The following is a 16,180-nucleotide window of genomic DNA, read 5'->3' as shown; positions in this document are numbered from 1 at the left end:
ACATGCAGAGCGAGAAATGAACACGCATTAAAATGGGAAATTCCAAAGAAATATAGGAAAATAATAATCAATCATGATAAGAAAAACAAAAGACCACAATGCATAATGGAATAGTGTTAGGCCGTCAGGGGGATACATCTCATAAATTCCTGGAACAAAAGCAGTCCGTTGGGAGACAACTTTAGCTGACTCACACTACAGCCCTTGAGAAGAGAAACCAAGGTGGGGTGACCAGGGAGTCTTGCCCACCAGTCTTGTCCAGGTTCTGGACTCTGGGATGGAAGCGTCATTTAGGGAATGTCCTCTGGCAGGAGAACAGGCAGAGAGGGTCTACTTAGGCCCCCTAATGCTTTTATAGCTTTTGTCTACACATAAGAGTTTTCAGTATTACCTCAAGATACCAGTTAAACCTTTTTATTTCTATGAGGACACTGCCTTTAGCATCATTCTATTTTCTCTCATACAATTGGTACTTAAACCAAACTTGTTAGAATTGTATCTCATTGTAAGGCAACACTATATATTCTGATTGCAGTCCTCTCACAGATATGTGGAAGGTCCTTGAGCATACAATCTTTTTTCTTTTTTTAACTTTTCATTATAGAAATGTTAACATATGCACAAAACAGAGAGTAACCTAATGACTACTCTTCATGTATCCATTACCAAATTTCAACAAAAGTCAACATTTTTCTACTTTATTCTTTCTTTCTCCAACATTTTGTTCAGGAAGGGGTGGTTGGAGCAAATCCCAGAAATTTATTATTTCACTCAGGAATACTGAATTTATATATAACCTCAATGCCATTATCACACCTAAAAAATTTAATAAAAACATTTAATAACTCAGTCCATCTGAAAATTTCCTCAGTCTTAAAAAAAAGTCCTTTTACTGTTAAATATTAAGATCCAAACAAGGTTCACAAACCTTGTATTGGTTGATGTTTCTGTTTTTAATCTACAACAATTCTTCCTTTTCCCTGTTTCTTTCATGTCATTTATTTGTGAAGAAAACGGGTTATTTTGCAGCATACTCTACACTCTGGATTTGACTGTTTATTGCAGTGTCATTTAATTTGTTTCTCTATCTCTCACGGTTAGATCTAGATGCTTGATTAAAGTTTTTGCTTTTGTTTTGTTTTTGAGAAGGGGCTAGAGTCAATCATAGGTAATATGGTATACTTATAAGTAAAAAAAGGAGGTAAATAATGGAATATAAATATTGATCAGTGGATTCAGATGTTATTGGGTATGCCGCTCCATTATAAAGTCCCCCATCAACTTTTCACTCAATGGTTTAGCATTTAATGATGATTCTTTTTTAAAGATTTTTATTGGGGTATTGGGGGGAAGGGAACAGTGCTGGGGAATTGGGGGAAGGGGAACAGACAAATTGCTGTCGTTTTGTTCTCCAGTCTAGTTGTGGAGGACGTTGCTTCACTGGCCCAAGTTGGCACCATCATTGCGCGCTTCCCGGGTGAGGCAGATCAGTTGCCGGCTTCTGGACGGCCGCTCACTGCGGCTGCTGGCCGCTCACGCTGGCTACATACGGTAGCCCATGGCAACCCACTGCCACAGGGGCTGCAGCCTATGCCGTCGCCGGCAACTCACAGCAGCCCAGCTCCAGGTTGAGCTGTAGTTCAGCATCTTAGCTGAAGAGGGCAGTGTCACTGGCCCTCATATGTGGGATCCGAACCGGGGCCCTCTGGCATCCCAAGCCAGTTCTTAACCATTGCGCCACTCGGCCAGCCCTAATGATAATTCTTGACTAGACTCATTATTCCATTAGGGGCTGGAAAACGTTGATTTCCCAATCTATCCTCTTTCCTGTATTTGTCATTTCCTCTATTTGCTTATCTTGAAATACTGCTCATTCAGAAAAGCTAAAACAAATGGTTGATACTTCTCATGATTTAACAAAATTCAGAACAGTGAGTTAGTTCCCTAGCAAATTCCAATGGTTACCAAGGAGTTTTCTTTTACGAACTCATAGATTTTTATGTATCTGATGTGCCTCAATCCATTACAATCATCTTTTTGGTGCTCAAATTGTCCTATCTCTGGCCAGTAGGAGCCCCTGCAAGTAGGCTCCTGTATTCTTTTGACATATCCATCAGGCCTTATTAGCTCACTTGCTTGGCACAATAAGATGCCCAGTCTCATCTTGTGTATTTCCTGCCCCATACTTGAAATCCACTATTCTTCCAGGATTTCAGGTTCCCTTTACAGAGAAAGAGTGTTTAGAGACCAGTCAGGACTCTAAGGTGCTCATTGTTCCTGGGTTGTCCCTGCTTCTGGACATTTTCAGTGGATAAAGCTAGGAAATTTATATATTTTAGAAAGAATAAAAATAAATTTTCTCAGTACTTTCAGATGGGAATCTTCTTCTGGTTTGCTTTGTTATTAATGCGGACATTACCTTTGTTCCTCTGTAAGTAACATCTTTTTTTTCCTCTAGCTGCTTTTAATATTTTCTCTTTATCACTGGTTTTCAGCAATTTGATTGTAATGTGCCTTGGCATAGTTTGTTCTGTTTATCCTTCTTACAGTTTGTTGAACGTCTTTTATCCGTGGGCTTATAATTTTCATCAAATCTGTAAAAATTTATTTGGAAATTTTTTCTTTTTTAATAAAAATATTTATTTAAGGAAATAATCCCCCCCCCCTGTTCGACTGCTTGACATTGTCCAACAAGTCACTGAGGCTCTGTTTGTTTTTCAGCCTTTTTTCTCTCCGTGCTTTATGTTGGATAGTTTGTATTGCTCTGTCTTTAAGTTCAGTGGACTTTCCTTCTGCAATTTCTTTTTTTTAAAGATTTTATTGGGGAATTGGGGGAGGGGAACAGCACTGGGGAATCAGGGGAAGGGGAACAGACAAGTTACTTTCCTTTTGTTCTTCAGTCTAGTTGTGCAGGATGTCGCTTCACTGGCCCATGTTGGTATTATCATTGCGCTTGTCCCGGGTGAGGCAGATAGGTTGCTGGCCTCTGGACGGCTGCTTACAGTGGCTCTTGGCAGCTCACTCGGGCTGCCGGCTGCTCACGCTGGCTGCCGGTCACACACAGTTGCTTATGGCAGCACACTGCAGCAGGGGCTGCAGCATACGCCGTCGCCAGGACTCACGGCAGCCCAGCTCCAGGTCGAGCTGTTATTCACCATCTTAGCTGTAGAGGGCAGTGTCACCAGCCTCCATGTGGGATCCAAACCGGGGCCCTGCTGCTCAGAGCTGGCGTCCCAAGCCAGCTCTTAACCAACGCACCACTCGGCCGGCCCTCCTTCTGCAATTTCTGATCTGTTAAGATCCATCATTTAATTTTTCATATCAGGTATTATCCCTTTCAACTCTAGAAGTTTTATGGGGTTTTTTATTTAATTTTTTTAATTAAAGTAGAATATATATGCAGAAAGTTACAATTATATTTATACATTTTTTATTTCTCCCACTTTTCTCTTCATTATGTTCATATTTCCCTTTGTACATTTTGATATTTTTCATTTGTTTTAAAGTCCATGTCTGCTAATTGCATCATGTCTCTTATTTCTGGCTCTGTTTATATTGACTGATTTTCTCCTGGTTTCCTGCTTCTTCCCATGTCTTTTCATTTTTTTACTGGAATGATGGAAATTTTGAACATTATATTGTTGAATGTCTGGATTTTGATGTCTTCCTCCAAAGAGTCTGGTAGTCAGTTAATTTACTTGAGGACAGCCTGATCCTTTTGAGGCTTATTTTTAAGCTTCATTACTGCAAATCTAGAGTAACCTTTATCTAGGGCTAGTTTTGTCCTGCTTTTAAGGCATGGCCCTTCTGGGGTCTTTACTGAATGCCCCAAGCATTCAACCACATCTCTCTATTCTGGTTGGTGAAAACTCAAGCAACTATGTGAGCTCAGGTAGCTGTTCCACTTTCAAATTCCCCAGGAGCTGTTCTTCCCCAAGTAATTGTTTGTAGGTCTTGTGAAATCTCATTTTATGCAAAGACAGCTTACTTTTCAGCCTCAAGGGTCCTCTATGCAGATTTATGGAGCTCTTTCTCAGCACACTTCCTCCTTTCTGATAATCTGCTCAGCAAACTCCAGCCTCCCTGAACTCCAATCTCTGTGTCCTTATTCTCAGCCAGACTGCCTTGCTCTCCTTGTATCCTGCACTGGAGCTGGGCAGAAAGCCTGGACAATCATAACACTTTCCTCATTTGATTCTCATCCCTCAGAGATCATTCCTGCCCTATTTACTGTCTAATTTCTGAAAGTAGTTGTTATATTCAGACCAGTTTTCTAGTAGTTTACAGGTAATCTGATGCCAGTTACTTCACCATAACCAGATTGGAAGTTCTCTTTGTAGTAACTCATTTTTATCATACTTTTGTAAAGCATTGGTCTACTTCAAACTAGAAATTAAAAAAACAAAACTGCTTCTTTGTGGCAGACAGACAGAAGTATTGCTATCTAAGCTTATAGACCATTATAAGGGCTTTAACTTTTACTCTAATATGAGACATTACTGAAGGGTTTTGAGCAGAGGTAAGACATGATGTAACTTAAATTTTAATAGGATCATTTGTTCTATGGAAGATAAAGTGCCCGAGAGCAGAGGTAGAAGCATCTAACTGAGAAGGCATTCCAGAGGAGAGACAAGAGAGGCTAGGAAAATAGTAGTAACAGTAGAAGTGGTAAAAACTAGCAAGATCTCAGGCAGACTTTGAAGCTGATCTAATAATCTGACAGTTTAGATGGGAGAAGAATCATGGGTTCTGACTGAGTAACTAGGAGAATGGGATTGCCCTTAACTGAGATGGTGAAAACTATGGGAGAAGTCGGCTTGGTGGGGAAAGATACAGAACTTGGTTTGGAGCACGCTAGTTGTGTGTATTAAATATCCAGGTGACTGTACTCATTGTGAAGAGGTTAGAGCTCAGGGAAAAGGGCTGGGCCAGGAAAGTAAGTTTGGAAATCACCAGTATGTATTAATAGATATTATTAAAAGTGATGAGTTTGGATGGGATCACCCACAGTGAGTACAGAGAGAAAAGAGAAGTGGTCCCTCTGGTATACTAACATTTAGAGTTCAAAGAGGTATGGAAACACGAGCTGAGGAGGGAACAGGAGGGAAACCAGAAGAGCAGAATACCTGAGGCAAGTGCAGAAGTGTTTCAAGTAGAAGACAGTGATCACCCATGTCAAATGCCCCTGATATTATGGATCAAGCAAGGTAAGTCCTGAGAATTAGACACTGGGTTAGCACAGAGGACGTCAATGCTCTCCTGGCAGAGTAACAGGAAGTGAAAGTCTGACCAGGGTGTGTTCCAAAGCGAACAGCAAAACAGAAATTGGAAACATTTACTCTAGAAGAATCAGTTCATTAAACTCCATTTCAGCTTTATACGAAGACTGCTGTTCAGAATTAGCGCTGCTTGCCAGATAATTAGGGATCTAAACCAAAAGGAAGAGCATTACCATAGCAGCCTACAGCAGATAAAAAACTAAGGTGTCCAACAATTTTCTGACCATTTTGTTTGGGGTGAGGGTGTTATGTTGTTCTACTCACATTCAAAGTTGTACCTGTTTTTCCAGATTTCCTTTTTGAATTTAAACTTTTTTTTAAACAATAAAACATATATATTACTGCATATATAAAATATAAATATATATGTATAATGTTTTTGTTTATACTAACTGAGCTAGAATTGCTGAAGGGTTTACCTTAAATGCTTGAATGGAAATGGAATTTAATCCCAACCCAGGAGCAGTTAAAAATTGGAGGCCTGCCCAGGCTATCAGATGGACTTTGAAAATATGCCAGCACTAAGGACCCTGCAGTTCTATAAGATTATGTGTTAATTTTCAATTACTCTGCTTTTTTGTCTTTCTAAAAAAGATTGAAAAAAAAAAAAAAGATAATTCTGGTGTTGCCTTGGAGAGATTCTCATGAATTCATACAAGCTAGCTGTTTCATGACCATGCTGAAATCCTTATTAATTTGTGCTTTTCAACCAAACTCTGTTTTTCTCATTTCACAGGAAGGGAGAGAATCATGGCCTGAGTCTATAAATGAATAGTTTCTGGCTCGACCAATTTCATTTTGCCTCCTTTTTCAGTTTCCCCAACATCTCTGTTGTTCTCAGTGTAAAAAATAGCAGATAATGGCTTTTGTCATTTTACTGTATTCTGTCGATAACAAGATAACTCTTTACCTTGGCACCCACTCAGAAAGCCGTTTTAATACTATTATAGTGCAATTAATCTCTTAACTTGGCCATGTTTCTACAGCTCAGAAATAATGTTTTTACTGTGAGATTGTCTGGCCTTTAAAAATTGCTTTTCCTTCTTGTGAAGTACATGTTAAAGTGAAAAAGTTCTAACTCATTATATTTTGCCTTTTCTTAAGATTCCAAGCAACTGGTAACTGTTTGGAATTAGTGGCTCTAATATTTACCTGTTACCACCCAAAGATGGTGTTATGATTTCACACCATACATCTTCATAAACTGAACAGAATAGAAAGCATTATTTAACACTTGAGAGAAATAAAAATGAGGTGACAGGGAGAAAAAGTGTCTCCTGAAACAAACCTCGGCAAATGGAGATATGATGTAATATATTTACACATACAATTTGTTTTTTAGAAACCACCCCGAAAAGAAGCCTATAGCCATGTATCTCCTTAGTACTCTACCTATACAGACAAAGCAGACCCCCTTTTGTTGGAGAATTGACCCCCACCCATTCTAGGCGGGGCCACCAAACAGAAAACCCTTGGGTGGGTAACAGGATCCAAGATGAACCAAACAGAACTTTCATTGGGAGTTTCAAATTGGAACTAAGAGAAAGGAGATCCCTGTAGGGTAGTGAGGTTAGAAAATATGAACACATGGATCTCAAGGCTATATTCTCTGTGTGAAAAAGGTAGGGAAGAAGCAGCTGACAAGTAGTTGAGAGGAGCAAGGAGCATGCAGGGAGTCTGGGGGAAGGAGAAAGGGAGAGAAAGAGGCAGGAAAACACCTAAATGAGTTAGAGTTCCCCTTACTCTGGTCATCCCTGAGGCCCAGCTACATACAACCTTGCTCTTCCCAGTTTGGTGACAAAAACAAAAAACTCTTTTTTTCTCTAAGCTAATTCAAACTGAGTTTCTGTCAATTACAGCCAAAAGTTCTTACTAAAATATAAACTGGTACAGAAGGGGGGGTATAACATGAATAGAACCAGCTGAGTCAAGTTGAGGTGTGGGTGGTAACAAAACCCTCCATCCCAGGGAGGGGAAAATACATTAGTCTTTGCTATATGGCTAAAGAGTGCAGCAACTGGTTAAAGTAATTTCTGGGATCCTGGGACTTAGATATTGGGCCCCTTATGACTAGAGTTCCAGACATCTTGAGATGAGTAACAGGATGTAGGAGTGATTTCTTTAAGATGGGTTGCTTGAAAGCCAGTTGCCTCAGCCCACCAAGGGTGAGATAATTAAGACAACTAGGGTTTTATGGGGGTTGTACCGTTCCAGAAACTCCCAACATAACCCTCAACTCTTCAGCAGGGTGGGTAGGGGGAGCTACTCAGTTATGTAGACAATCTGCAGCTCTAAGTGCTTCTTATACAGATGATCAGCCAGCCATTCTGTATCCCCCTTTTAGGAGTCTTCTAATTCCTGGGGTGGGCTTTCTTCTGAGCTTCTTACACTGTCAGCTTAGGTTTTTGTTTTCTTCAGTTTGTAAAATCAGTTACAACCCATCCATCTGCTTTGCTGGTTCCAAAATGTTGTTGCTAGTGTCTCCTCTTCCATTTTTCTTTGTTCTTGTGGGTTTTTAAATTTTTTTTTAAGTTTTTACTGTCATTTTAGTGGCGTTTCAGGAAGAAACATAGGCAAATGTGAGTTAACATACTGTTTTCTGTTACTTTCCTTTCCCCCTTCTCTAAATTATAATTATCCTATTTTTAGATCTCTACATTTGTATACTGAGTGTTTGAGTGCTTAAAATATATCATTCAGTCCATGGTAGAATGGGTTACTGAACCACAAAAAGACATACCTAGACCTGATCTGGACAAATGTACATAACCTAGATATCTGGGACCCCAGGCTGTCTACAGGAGGCGGACAGGATTCTGGGAAAGATATATGTGCATTTGCAACTCTATATGGAGAGCTGAACGATGTAAACAAGGAGAACTCTGGAACGGGGAATGTGTCTGGGAAGTGTGTGTGGGCATGTACACACTTTTGCACACAGCTGTGCTGGGTAGTAAACCAGGAGTCTGCAAACGACCTCTGTTACTGTCGTTTTCCAGGACCTTTCTCTTCCGTTCTTGACGGTATAACCTATCACATACACACAAGGATGAGCAGTAATAGAAACCTTGGAGTTTTCTCATCCATGGCAAGAGAAGCACAGTCTCTTGAGTAGCGAGGCTGTGGATGTGTGTCTGAAGTCACTGGCTGCACTGAGAGGTAGCTGTTTCATGATAGGGGGGAAGGAAGACGGCACACGGAGAGAAGCCAAGAGATGGAGGGCATCCTGGTGAGATTTTAGATGCTTTTGTGATCCAAGGACATTTCTGCCCTTCCCTTTCTGCTTTTGCCTTTCTGGATTTGTGCTTTTTTTTTCTTTTAATTTATTTAGTTTTATTGGAATAAATACACATAACATGAGCTCTATCCTCTTAAATTTTTAAGGGTACAGTACAGTATGGTTAACTATAAGCACAATGATATATAGGAGATCATTAGAAAGTTTTCATCTTGCTTAACTGGGTTTATGCTTTTTAAAGTTAAATGTTAAGACCTGAAATTAAGACTTGATACTCTTATGCCAACTAAATGCACAAAGCTAACAACAGCTTCACACTAAAGGTCTTTGATAATGCCACAGATATATGAAATGCCCACAGAATTATATGTTTAAATATTCATAAAGATAAAGCTTTAGAAGACATTAAAAAATATTAGCTTCATTTTCCATAGTGGTCTCAATAGATGGTCTGACTTAAAACAGTACAATAGTACAGAGCATAATATCACAGTTTACATTCTGAACCGTGGGGAGGAAGAGAGACAGAAGCAAACCTCAGAGGAAATTAGACAGGGGAGGGGGATTTTAAGCCTCTGTTTTCAAGTTGTAAAAGGTTTTTGCTGTTGGCTTTCAGGTGTACTATTCTGACTCTTTTAAAAGAAAGCAGTTTAATATTTTTCCAAATTTTAGTTTCAATAACATTTCCAGGAACTATTTAGCCTAAGGTAAAGACAAAATTTCTTTTTAATTATAGAAATATCAGTATGGAAATATTGGAAGAATATTATACAGGGCAAATCCCTAAAGTGGAACCTCTCAGGAACATAATTCATAGTATCTCACACGATCTTTGCCATTATAAGGTTTTCTTCTATAAGAAGTAACCCTTACATTTGAGACCATCTTCTATTTGGACAAATATGTAATATAGTCTTATTTTTTATAACGGTGGCTATCATTATTTTTTTCTATGCACTCCCTACTGAAAAGGTAACCCGGGGCTCTAAAATTTTTCCTGCATTTTTATTACTGTGCATATTCTTGCCTAATTCAGTGATGTATGTCTTATCTTGAGTCCTAAAAGGAATCTCTGATTTCTGGAGAGTAGCTTTATCCCCCTTGAGGACTCTCTGCCCAGCAGAGGGAGGCTCTGTGACTGGGACGACATACTGGCTCTCATCAGACTCTAGAGACACACTTCTGATGACATTCAGAGGAGAAGAGAACAACTGGTGAGTCCTTGAGGAAGTAAATAGATTGTTAACTGGAAATTTATACTCTTTGGTAGCTGAGGCCATGAAGAGCCAAATCTATAAACTATGCTATTAATGTCCGCATGTTATATCATAATGTCTTCCAAAATATAAATGAAATCTCCTAAAATCCAAAGGACTACATTTTTAGGATGGGGCCTCCTGTTCCCGGGGAGCCTCTCCTCCAGCAGTATTCTTGGTAAGTTACAGTGTGCAGCCTTCCTCTCTGGTCTGCTGAGGGCTTTGGCTGCCTTTGGTCTGCTGGTCAGCCTCTACACAGCCTGTGATCGCCACCTCTAGGATTGACTAAGTCTACCTAGAAAGCGGTGCTAGCTGAAATGCTAACTTTAAAATAAAATCTTCATCCAGGCTGTGCTATATTATCTGAAACCATTTTCGAAAACCGGTAGTGATTTTGTGACTGACAATTGCAGCTGGCCACTTACTATTAAACCTGGGCTAATGATGCCACATCAAGCCTAAAGGTCCGTCCTTCTAGGAGGCGTCTGTGGTCATTATTGATCCTGAGTCCCTTTGTTCAGTCTTCTCAAGCAACAAAACACTGTCCAGAAAGATGCACTCCCTCCAACAGCTTCTAGCAGCTACATTCAGCTGTGCTCACTGAAGTTCTGCTGCCCTGGGTCACCAGGTACTTAGGGCCCTCATGGACGCAGGTGACTTAAGTGACAAAACTAATAAATGAAATAACTCAGATGAAGTGAAACCCTAGTAGGTGGGGTTGCTAAACCTAACTTATAAGGACCAGCCGAGTGGCTCAGTTGGTTAAGAGCTCGCTCAAGAGTTTGAGCTCTGAGCAACAGTGGTTCGATGCCCAGCCCGAGCTGAGCAGCTGCTGAGCTGCCAACAGGTGGCAGGATGGCTCAGCTTATAAAAAATAAATAAATAAATAAAACCAACTTATAACCTACAAGTTGACTTCTTTCAATGATCCGTCTTGTCTTCCTAGTTTTGAAATGGAAACATCCCTAAGCTGATAGTTAGATTCTGGGTCTGGATCTGAAGGTTACAGGTGTTTAACATAAAAAACTAAAGACTAAGGGCAGCACAGGTTGTTGTCATATCTAGGTAGATGGGAAAGGTTTAATTACTCTATATTCTTCCAGGAGCTTTCAGTTGCTCCTTGAAAAGGTATTATTCGTAAATTATTCTATTGCTTCTCCACCTGTTCTCTCACTACAGTTTACTTCTTTTTTCTTAAAGATTTTATTGGGGAATTGGGGGGAGGGGAGGAGTGTTGGGGAATCAGGGATGGGAACAGATCAGTTGCTGTCCTTTTGTTCTGAAGTCTAGTTGTGGAGGATGTTGCTTCACTGGCCCAAGTTGGCACCATTATTGCACTCTTTCTAGGCGAGGCAGATCAGTCGCCGGCTTCTGGACGGTTGCTCACTGCAGCTGCTGGCCGCTCACGCTGGCTGCTGGCTACACACAGTAGCCCATGGCAACCCACGACCACAGGGGCTGCATACTACGCCGTCGCAGGCGACTCACGGCAGTCCAGCTCCAGGTTGAGCTATTCTTCAGCATCTCAGCTGTGGAGGGCAGTGTCACTGGCCCTTATATGTGGGATCCGAACCGGGGCCCTCTGGCATCCCAAGCCAGTTCTTAACCATCGCGCCACTCGGCCAGCCCTTGAATAATTTTTAAATTGTCGTGAGGGACAGGATTGGCTTTTCTGTCTCAAAAGTTTGCTGACCCCTTCTCTGGTACATGGTACCACTCAACTCGGCCCCACAGAAGTGGTTTGGCTCTTCCCTGGCTCATAATGTTTCAACAAGGCTGTTGGCAAGGACTCTTACCTGGTCAGGGTCTTGAGTTTCCATGGGGATAACACTGTATTATCAGGTCATTCTGATAATATCAAGGGACTTGTATTATCAAGTCTCTAAATCCTCTATGCCAAGGTAGCCCTATAGTTTACTGCTTAGCTTCCTTCTAAGGCTATTTTCAAAACTTGCTTAATAAGAAGAATCACCTGGAATACTTGTTAAACGTATAGCTTCTCGGTATCTCAGGATCCACTGGGTCTGGTGTGGTCTCACGTAGTTTTATTTTTAATAAGTGACCCAGGTGATTCTTCTCATCAGTCAAGTTTGGGAAACACTGCTAGGAGTTTTAGCCAATGGGAACAAACACAGTTGGTTTTAAGTATGATACAGTAAGTCCTCACTTAACCTCGTGGGTAGGTTCTTGGAACTGTGGAGAAACCATTTATAATGAAACCAATTTTTACCGTAGGTTAATCGCTATAAACAAGAGTTAAGTTCCCACGGCATCTCATAAATGCTATAATGAAACGACACTGAACAAAATGATGCTATTTGAGGACCTGCTGTATATAATACATTAAGTTAAAGTACTATTAAACAGATGCCATTTCTATAGCTGAATTAATCCAAAGCAATCATACACAGGGCACAAAGTGGCTTACTTCAGGAAGGACTTGGGGAGTGGGTTGGAATTTGTTTTTTGTTTTTGTTTTGTTTTGAGTGATGACTGTTAGAAATAATTCTTTAATGGTTGTGTCCCTTAGGGAGTTTCTGCATTGCTCTGCTCAGGGAACAGCTTAAATCAAATAGAAAGTAAGCCATTTTATATAGTTCTTTTAAATTCTGCCTAAGAGAATTTTAGAGAAAGTAAATTAAATAAAGAAGAGAAAGGAGTACACAGTTCTAGTTCTCTGAAGGACCCTAAAGGAACCTCCTCATATAACTAAGAGAGAGACCCAGGCTTTTCAACTTCAATGTCTATGAATCACATACAGAATGATTAAGGAGAATATAAGAGATTAACTCAATCTACACAGTCTAATCAGGACACAGAATCCATCTTTGACACAGAAAGAGCTCAAATGCAAAACTGGTGAAATTCATAATCATCAAAATGTTAATGTTAAAAAAAATAAATAAATCTTAAACATGCCTAATCTGCTTTGACACTATGTTCACTGCTTGTCACAAATGCAGAGCGTCCACCACAGGCACCACTCAAAAGCAGACTCCTTCAGTTGCTACATTTATGAGTTAGCAGGGAAAAGAAAAGATAAAAAGTAGAAAATAATTAAAATACAGTCCAAGGAGGAAAAAGAAAGCTAGCCCTTTTTGCACTGTGTATGCTCCCCAGGCCAGAGGCCTGTCCCCAACTCGGAGTGGTGACTGAGGCACAAGCCACACATACCTCTTGGTGGGAGTGGGCACGCCGGAGGACATGTGGCTCACCATTGTGTCATTCATGTTAGTCAGAGGGCGAGGAGGACTGAAAGAAAAGACATTTACATTACATTAATAATTACCAACATGACTGGGGGAAACCAATGAAAGAGTGATAAGGGCAAAAGAACCAACTATCACTCCTGATAAGCACAGGGGGACCCACGAGGAGCAGGGGGAGAAGTCGATACTTCCAGACTAAGCAAATCCAAATCCAATAAGAGGGTCCCCTGGAGCAGAGCCAAAGGACCACAGAGCACCGCACCAGGAGGGGCAATGCGTCACACACGCTGCTACCGGGATGTCCCTGTGGTGCCTTTGGTTCTGCAGTTTTAGGGCACACAAATCAGAGTTCTGCCACTTCGTTAGTTTCTCTGCATTGTAGGTATTTCAGGCTTACTGGGTGTTTGGCGTTTGTGGTGTTATCACAAAGTTCACAAAAGCAACGTGCACACTTTTCCTGACACTTGGTTAGAGCTCATTTCCTTCCCTCACATTTAGCTTGCATACTTTTTACCAAAACAAACTGTTAAACATTAAATTCTTTGATTCATCTTTTACGAGAATCTGAAAATCGAACATTTTATACCTATACTCTTGCTAGAATGCTTTCTTTTATAACCTAATCCAAATTGAAATTTGAAGGTAAGCATTTTTGATAGCTGGTCTTTAGCTGCTGGTTTTCTGGACTCAAGGTCTATTTCTAACTCTTGTGAGTATCCTGAATGAATGCACCCAAACTTATCAGAAGGACTCTATGATGTGGCCTTTCAGCCATTCTTCAACCGGTCTCCCTCCCCACCAGGTTCAGCTACAAAGGGTTTTTGTCTTGCATTTGGAGCTACATGACTATTGCTAAGTATTCCTCCTGGGAAATCCTTTACTTCCTCTCTCCTAAATTAAAAAAAGTACTTTTCAGAGAAATATGTTCATCAAAATCAGAAAAGTAAAGCAGAAAACTCCTTCTCTCATATATAGGTGTTTTGGGAACCACCTCCTGGTTTCTGCTCACTTTTAAGAGCTGAGCTAATTATCCAAAATGTTTTGTAGAGATTATACTTAGCAAGTCGTGGTAACTATTAAGGGACGAAAGCCTTTATTGTTTTGCAGGTTTCATAGTACATTCAAATAAAGGCTCAAGGGAAATCTTTCAGGTAGAGCCAAGGAACCCAGAAAAGGTTAAGAGGGATGGATGGATCGATCTATGTATCTCCACATCTGTCTGTCTAAACACTTTTTCTTTAAAGTCAATTTCATTTCTGGGTAGGGGAATCTTTAATGATTTCACATTTAATGGAGAGGATCAAAGATGGAAAGTAATTTGCAGGGAACAGATTTGTCTCTTGATTTTTAAGCCATGCACTACGCTTACTGTTACACATTCCTCCCTCTGTGTGACAAGTCCCTCCCTAAGTAAGACATTCATAAAGGAAGCATGCCTTTCTAGGCTAGAATTCAATTTCACATTATTTATCTTACTATCTTCCAGACAGATATCCAATTTTGCCCCAAACTTTCAAGCCTACTAACACTAGTTGCTGTGCTGAGTTATATAATCAATTAATGAATTGGTTTAGGTTTATTAATAATGGAAGTGAACACAGAGATTAGCTTAATTTTAGTCTTAAATTTACTTTTTTTTTTTTAAGCTGAGTCATCCTGTCACCTGTTGGCAGCTCAGCAGTAGCTCAGCTCGGGCCAGGAATTGAACCACTGCTGCTCAGAGCTCAAACTCTTGAGTGAGTTCTTAACCAACTGAGTCGCTTGGCTGGCCCTTAAATTTACATTTTTGCCACTGGTTCTTTTAAACCAATTGTGCATATGGAACAAGGAGACAATTTCTATGAAAGAAACAAATCCAGCATCATAGCTTTTCATACTTGAGGGCATGAGAAACATCCTGGTCCCGGAAATGGAATGGACTTTGCTTCCTTAATATATTATTATTAGCAACCCACTTCCAAAACAAGATAAGGACATGTTCATGTTGCTTTGTAAACTAATGCAGTTACCTAGTATATTTCAATATTGAAGATACTACTGTATTCAATTTCCTTTCTGACATTCTCAGAGGAAAAATGACAATAGAAAAATATCTTTTTGACTCCTTAAACATGGATCCTTGTGATAAAATTTCATGATTTGTAGCATTTTGTTTGACCTGATGTCACAAGTCTTTAATAATCATCTTTATCTTTTGCCAAATATCATGCTTAATTATCTTATAGCATACATATCAAAGCCTCTTTTTTACTATTCAAAGCCAGACAGTAATGATTACATTGTAAACTGTAATCTAATCATAACTGCCCCGAAATCCATACCCCTTCTGAACTCCTAATATGTTTTAATAGGTATGTGTTTGCAGTCGAAGATATATGAGTAAAAGGCATTTAAAAACATAAAGGGGGTCTTTACTACAGAAGCTACCACTAGACTCACAATTCACTGTTAAAGCCAACAGCTCAGATGGTATTTTAGGAGATATAATACACCAAAATTGACTTCTGGCTTAAAAAAAAAAAAAAACCCTTCTCAGTTCCTGTAAGACTTAGCTGCAAAAAATGCTTCCAGCTGTGAAGTTAGACAGAAACTTACAAGGCAGTAGAATTGACACAACTCATCAAATCTGTTTTGTTGATCTTGTTGAACATTCAAAACCTGTTGCATACCTTGAACACATCACCAGATGTTCTATATCTTCCTTTGGTAAAGATCTCAGCAAGATATTTTTAGACACTAGTGAGTTTTGTGACACCCCCATGATCACCAACCATCACTTGGTACAGAGATTTGGTGGGGTTCCTTCTTTGTTAATACGACATGTCAATTGTTTTGATGAGGAAATAGAAGCAGGAGGATGATACGGAAAAAGGTAATTTGCTAGTCAGAAGAGGTGGGTGTAAAAACAAGACTTGGAGAGAATTGGTTAATTCTTTTTTTTTTTTTTTAAGATTTTTATTGGGGAATTGGGGGGATGGGAACAGTGCTGGGGAATTGGGGGAGTGAGAACAGACAAGTTGCTGTCATTTTGTTCTTCAATCTAGTTGTGGAGGATGTTGCTTCACTGGCCCAACTTGGCACCATCATTGTGCTCTTCCTGGGTGAGGCAGATCAGTCGCCGGCTTCTGAACGGTCGCTCACTGCGGCTGCTGGCCGCTCACGCTGGCTGCTGGCTACACACGGTAGCCCATGGCAACC

At 40.1% G+C, this 16,180-nt stretch overlaps 1 protein-coding gene across 21 annotated transcripts in view; it reads right to left on the bottom strand.

Moving 5' to 3' along the window:
- DTNB (dystrobrevin beta) overlaps nt 1-16,180 on the bottom strand; it is a 216,757-nt gene that overhangs the window by 54,644 nt on the left and 145,933 nt on the right. For all 21 annotated transcript variants that reach the window (XR_002124314.1, XR_002124369.1, XR_002124234.1 and 18 more), the window contains one exon: nt 12,948-13,025. Coding sequence is in view for 13 of the 21 variants with exons in the window: in XM_019644345.1 (XP_019499890.1) it covers nt 12,948-13,025 (78 nt within the window). In the remaining 8 variants the exon portion in view is untranslated. The remainder of the gene's footprint in view (nt 1-12,947; nt 13,026-16,180) is intronic.

The sequence above is a fragment of the Hipposideros armiger genome, unplaced genomic scaffold (assembly GCF_001890085.2).
Source record: "Hipposideros armiger isolate ML-2016 unplaced genomic scaffold, ASM189008v1 scaffold_0, whole genome shotgun sequence".
Lineage (NCBI taxonomy): Eukaryota > Metazoa > Chordata > Mammalia > Chiroptera > Hipposideridae > Hipposideros > Hipposideros armiger.
Note: the sequence above shows the minus strand (reverse complement) of the source record. Positions and strands in the feature narration are given on the sequence as shown.